General features: G+C 49.6%; 1 protein-coding gene across 1 annotated transcript; it reads right to left on the bottom strand.

Annotated features, from left to right (window-relative positions):
- Positions 1–970: 970 nt before the first annotated feature.
- BPIFA1 (BPI fold containing family A member 1) lies at positions 971–5,815 on the bottom strand. The gene is made up of 7 exons (XM_012454939.2): positions 5,608–5,815; positions 5,273–5,429; positions 3,560–3,667; positions 3,085–3,237; positions 2,033–2,117; positions 1,379–1,442; positions 971–1,011 (listed from the first exon to the last, which is right to left on the bottom strand). The coding sequence occupies exons 1-7, from the start codon at positions 5,813–5,815 to the stop codon at positions 971–973; spliced, it is 816 nt and encodes a 271-aa protein (XP_012310362.1).
- Between the last annotated feature and the right edge of the window lie 480 nt (positions 5,816–6,295).

Genomic DNA, 6,295 nt, shown 5'->3' with positions numbered 1-6,295 from the left:
GGTGTGGCAAGCTTGTGTGCCATTAACTGTACCTGGAGTGTTACATCTACCCTGAACTCCTCATCCTCTCTTCCTAAGGCCACCTGGGCCAGCCTTCTGACACCCACACACACTTGAACATCTCCCTGACCTGATCAAGACTATTCAGATCTATAAAGTAGAAGCTGAACTCTGTGCTATGGCCCCAACCACCCAGGCCAGGCTCTTTCCAACCCAGGAGCCCTCAAATGATGATGAAGGATGACAAGGCCCCTGATGCAGAAGAAGAGCCATTTTATTATGTGAGGCACGTGGGATGTTACACACGCCTGGTGGGAAAGAAGGGGGAGCAGGTTCCTCGGAAAGAAGGCAACTGTGTCATCTTCCAGCTCATGGGCCAGTCATCTGTGAGCCCTGGGGAGCTGGGCAGAGGGAATGGACTGAGCAGCAAGAAATGATTCTGTTGGGGAAGACCCCAATTAAGATGGAGACTCGAGGTCAGTGAGTGTTACTGGTATCGGCTCATCATCAAACCCATGCCCCAAAGGCACAGGAGGAGGCTGAGACCCTGGGCAAGGTATCAGGCCTAGGATCAGGGCTCCGTGTGCATGTGTGTGAGCGAGTGTGTGTCTGTGTACCCACGTGTACTCGTGTGTGGTGAGTCCGCCGCTGTGTGTGTGTGTGAGTGTGCTGGCATGAGAGTGCATGCGTCTGTATCAGTGGCCGTGTATCCGGGTGGTTGCCTGTGTGTTTCTCTTGGGAGCTGTGTTGCTGTACTGCCTGCATCCTTCCACCTCTTCCAGCTTTTCTGTGGGTTTCTCTGTCCAGCCCTGTGTGTGCCTCTGTAGATGCTTGTCTCTCTCTTTGGATGTCATTATCCCAAGCCCCCCACTGCCTTCTACCAGGAGAAGAACAGCCAACCCCCAAAATCCTGGGGAGTGGGAAGTGGCACTTACCAGCTCAGCAGAGGCCAGGCCCCTTCCTGGAAAGCTTAGACCTTGATGACAAACTGTAGTCCATGGATCAGCATGTCTAGAAAAACAAACAAACAAACAAGAAAACAGACAAGAGTCATGATCTCAACGTGAAGGACCCCACATTCCTCGAGTTAGAGGGCAGGGAATGGAGGCCTCTGGAGATCCGAGTGTGTTCAGCATACTCAGAGGAAGCCAGGCCTCCTTCTACCAACCAGCCCAGCTGTCCTCAGTGTCAAGGCTGAGGCAGGAGACAAGGTGTCTATCTCAAAACTATCTGGATAATTCTGGTGGAAAAGGAACCCAAAATGGAGAGAGTTGAGGCCAGAGGGACCTAGTATCCCAGGGTGCGCAGGGAAAAAACTCCTTCGGGGAAGTTGCAGCTCCTGTCCTGGGGGACAGAGGGATTGAAAGTAGGTACTTACTGACAATGTCATGCACCAGGGTGACGTCCAAGCCACTGAGAACCTCATTGACCAGAGGGCACACCTGGCCAGGGCAGAGAGGGGTGTTAGGCACAGTGGTTCCCTGGAGCAGCCGAATCCCCAGAGGGGGTTCTCTGGGGAAATTTCCTGTCATTTTTCTGTGTGAAAGTGATTCTAAGCAGTCCCACAGATCAATGGCCACACATGCACATCAGGCAGAAGGAGAAACTGGAGGCATGAGGGATGCTATGAAGGCCCCAAATCACACAACAAGCCCCGTGTTCCCTCTGTGACATCACATCTGATTCTAAGAGGAGTAGAGGGCTCTGGTTATAGCAGACACCCAAGTGTAGGCTGGAAGACTGTCTGTGGTCATAGAAGGCTGCACAGGGAACTTCTCAACTTCTCAGAACAGGGGCCAATCCATTTCAGCTTCAGTGTGGACAGGCAGGGCCTGCCTAGAGCAGAGACTTATCAATGCATTTGAAAAGATGTAAAAAAGAAACATGGACAGATGGATCAATGGACAAATAGATTGATGAATGGAAGTTACTTATCAAATCCAGGGACTCAGACCTACTCAGCCCAGGGCTTTCTTTTGGTGCGAGAGCTCTCAAACCCAAGGATCAGAGGATGCCCACCTTGCCCACTTACCTTGCCCTGAACCAGTTCAGGCAGGACTTTATTCAAGATCCCTGTGAGGCTGTCCAGAAGACTTTGGATGGGGAGGGGGCCAAGTCTGAAAGAGAAAAGTCATGGGCCTAGAGTTGGTGCGGAGAAGGCTCCAGAGGGGCCACTGTGAACCCCACAGTCTCAACACTCAGTCACTGAAGCCGAGCCTTGTCCATCTACACCTGTGTGCAGGCCGACAGCAAGGGTCCCATTGAAAGGGAGTTTCGTTTGTGTACAGCAGTGCACACACAGGTCTGTGTAAAATAAACACATGGTTCTCAGAAAAAGCAGGTGTCAGTAAGGCTTTGCAGAGTCCATAAATGAATGAATACTACTGAGTATATAGTTGTCATGAGGATCCAATGAGATGATACATGTGAAGCTTAATGTGTGTGTTCATTAAAAGTTAACCATGCGGGCAACTTTTGCATAGTAGTTATGACATAGTCTCCCCATGTGACAGGTAATAAGTAACTGAAATAAGTAACCTAGTTAGGATCCATGTCTATTTTACCCCTTACTGGGACAAAGTACTTTCACACCTATTATTTTGGTAGATTCTATCAATAACCACAATGCAGTTCCACATTGCAGATAGGTAAACTTAGACTTAAATTGGAGAAGCACTACCCAGGTTCACACAGGAAGCCCTCTATCCCCATTTCCTAGAATACACAGTGTTTAAACTCCAATTTCTTGTTGCTAGATCCAGCATAAAATTGGTTAGCTTGGTTAAAGAAGGGATAGGATAAGTGACTATCTATCTATCTATCTATCCATCCATCCATCCATCCATCTATCTGTTCATTCTTCTCTCCATCCACCCAAGCATCTAACCATCTGTCAGTTCATCCATCCATCCATTTGTCCATCCATCCATCCATCCATCCTTTTCACCCTCCCTCCCTCCCATCCATCTTCTACCCTTTCAGCCTCTCACTCATCTATTCTGGCATTGTCCCATCTTTCCAACCATCCATCCATCGTCACATCCTGTTATCTCTGGGCAGGAGAAGCTGCTCCTCTGGCCTCACCCATCAAGCAGAGAGATTTGCAAGCTTCCAGGGGAATGGGTGCAGTCACCAAGGACCAGGTGGATCCTCTCGTTCTTATCTCTCACAGCTAAGATTTCTGCAGTGATGTTCAGCTTCACAGCCAGCCTCAACAGATTTGTACCGACCAGGGGCCTGCAAAGGAGACAGCCCCACTGGTATCTGGCTCCACCACATTCCAAGGAAGAATATTATTTTCTCCTTGCCAAGAATGCCAGCCTCACCTCACTCCATCTTGCCCACAGTTGTACTTATGTCATTTTCTATCAGGAGAAACAAAGGCTCAAGAGGTCAACTGAGTTTCTCAAGTGACCCAAGGTCATTCAGCATAGCAGCAAATGAACTGAAGTTGGAGGCTCAGGTCTGTTAGACTCCAGTACCCCCGTTATGGCTACCCATGGTCACCAGGGTCTTCCTTTGTGAGCCATCCTCCCATCCCCTCTTGGGACCCACTTACGTATTCACTTGGAGCTTGATGCCAAGAGGGATGGTGACATAGAGACGGTGGCCATCAGGGCTCTGCACAAGGCCAAGTTCCAGCAGCTGCGGGTCAGTGACCTTTATACTGTCCAGGGAGTAACATTGGAGGGGGAAACATTAGCTCCTCTAATGTTTCATTAAGCTCCTCAAATGTTTCATTTGGAGCTAAACATTAGCTCCAGACCCAGAAACCATCTTTAACCCAACAGTACCCATCCCAGAGGCAGAGCTCCCCACCCAGGATAGGGAGACTGGAGGGGAGTCTTGTGGCCCAAGCCACATGGGTTCTGAGTCACACACCAGTCTTTTCCAACCTCTTCTGTGGAACTGATCTGACACACACATGGCCCTTTCCTCATCTCCAGTCTATGAGATATTCAGGACAGCAACTGTGTCTGGATTATATTTATATCCTGTATGCCAGCTCAGAGCCTTACAAAGAAAGTGGCTACTTCATATGATTTGGCTGTAGATTAATGGGAAGGTGGGAAGTGGATTTGTGGGTGGATGGATGGAAGAGTAAGTGATTAGGTAGAAGGATAGATGAATGGATGGATGGATTGGTCAGTGAATGAATAGAAGATGTGGGTAAAACTGGAGTGAATCTGCACAAACATTTATGGGTAAGAATCACCCAACATGTCAGGTGGCCAATCACCAATGTTTATCCTGGGGGTTGAGGAGGAGGAAGTCAGGGAGAATGCAGAAAGGGTGGAAGGAAGCCATTCTCCCATTGTCCTATCTTCCCAACCATCCATTCATCATCACACTCTGTTGTCTCCAGGAGAAGCCAGTCCTCTGGCCTCACCCATCAAGCAGGGAGGCTATTTGATGGGTGAGGCTATTCACTGAGCCAACCACTGTGCCACATGATTCACACCTTTTCCAGTCCTCCCAATAGACTTATCTGTGGGTTCTATCAACTCTATTTTATAGATGGAGAAACCAAGCACAGAGAGACAGAGTGTCCTGTCCCAGGTCATCCAACAAGTACATTTGAAAATCAAAGTCAAGAAGTCTGTTTATCTGTCTCCAAGTCAGGGAGCAAGACCCTGGGTGGGTAGGATCTTGGAAATGGCTTTGATGCAGTCCTATCCAGGACCCAGGCTCTCCCAGCTCACTGGCATCAAGCTTCCATTCTTGCTTTTTGCTTTGAGAGCTCTTGGGTGTCTCACGGGAAACACAATATTAGACCTTTCCATGGACATCACACTGTTCTTCATCACACTGATATCATCAAGGTGGAAAGGTTACCCTCTTGCTTACATCAAAGGCCATCTGTGTTCTAAGGGATTTCAAAGGTGGGGAGAAAAATTTGACCACAGTGTAGTGGGAAGAGTCTTGGCTTTGACTTACGTAGGTACAGTGAGAGCCTCACTCACTTGGCATCACTCTTGCAGTATGAACACAGGCATCCCTGTGCCTTGGTTTTCCCATTTGCAAACTGGAGATGATTAAATTGACCTCAAAGAGTTTTCATGATTACAGAAGATGCTGGGGCCTCAGGACGTGCCTAGAACTGAGGGCATTGCTGGTTTGGGGAGGACTTGTGTCCCTGCCAGACTGGAGATGGTCTCAGAACTGAACCCTGGTTCCAGCTTCAGGCCACCCCCCTCACTGCTTCAAGGCCACTGCCTGGGGCTGGTGGGTTCCCTGGCAGAAACCAAAGCTCTATTTTAGAACAACTCACTCAATGATGTTCAGGCCAGGGATCACTGATGTCACTTTTCCAAGCAGTCCCCCAAGGAGGCCGCCGGAAGTGCCTCCTCCAGGCTTCAGGATGTCCAGGAGCGGAAGGTTTTCCAGAATTCCCAACAGGCCCCCAGAGAGCAGGCCATTGCTGAGGGCTGGAAATGGACATAAGGGTCTCTGGGGGTCAGATCTGACAATTCTAGACCCTCAGGCTCCTTCCCCTATCCAGCCCTGCCCCTCCCACCTTTGCAGGGTTGGACATACACACACACACACACACACACACACACACACACACACACACACCCCTGAAAGAGGTTGTCACAGACTCACCATTTGTCAAGATTCCTGCGAGACCTGTGGGACTCAAGGGCAGGGCTGGATTTGCATTCAAGGGCAGGGCTGGATTTACACTCAAGGGCAGGGCCGGATTTACATTCAAGGGCAGGGCCTGGTCCAGGGGTATGGGCAGGCCTCCAAACTGGGCCATGGTCTGGGCTAACAGTCCGTAGAAGACAAGGAGGCCCCCAGTTTGAAACATCTTTGCTCTTGGTACCTGTGGACAGAATGACAAGTCCAACATGGCATGGATGTCAGAGAGGAATTCATCCACCACCTACCCCTGCCACCTGGGAGGTGGGGTTGTCATTCGTTTGCTCCCCAGAACACCAGGGGGTGACCAGTCATAGCTAACACTGCCGAACAATTTCTCCTTGCCAGGAAACAGGCTGATTGCTTTACACAATTTCATCTTCATCACAACCCTAAGACACAGGCACCTGTTACCTCCATTGCACAGGTGAGGACTGCTGGTCAGGGGTCTACAAAAGAGACAGCCCCACTGGTATCTGGCTCCACCACATTCCAAGGAAGACAGACATTTCTCCTTGCCAAGAATCCCAGTCTCACCTCACTCCATCTTGCCCACAGTTCACTTGTCTCATTTTCCAGTAAGAGAAACCAAGTCTCACAGATGTCAAGTGAATTTGCAGTTGGAAGTTTCAAATGTACTCCCATCCCC

The sequence above is a fragment of the Aotus nancymaae genome, unplaced genomic scaffold, assembly GCF_030222135.1.
Source record: "Aotus nancymaae isolate 86718 unplaced genomic scaffold, 86718_ANA_hifiasm-v0.15.2.pri h1tg000029l, whole genome shotgun sequence".
Taxonomy (NCBI): domain Eukaryota; kingdom Metazoa; phylum Chordata; class Mammalia; order Primates; family Aotidae; genus Aotus; species Aotus nancymaae.
This window is presented reverse-complemented; position numbering and strand designations above follow the sequence as displayed.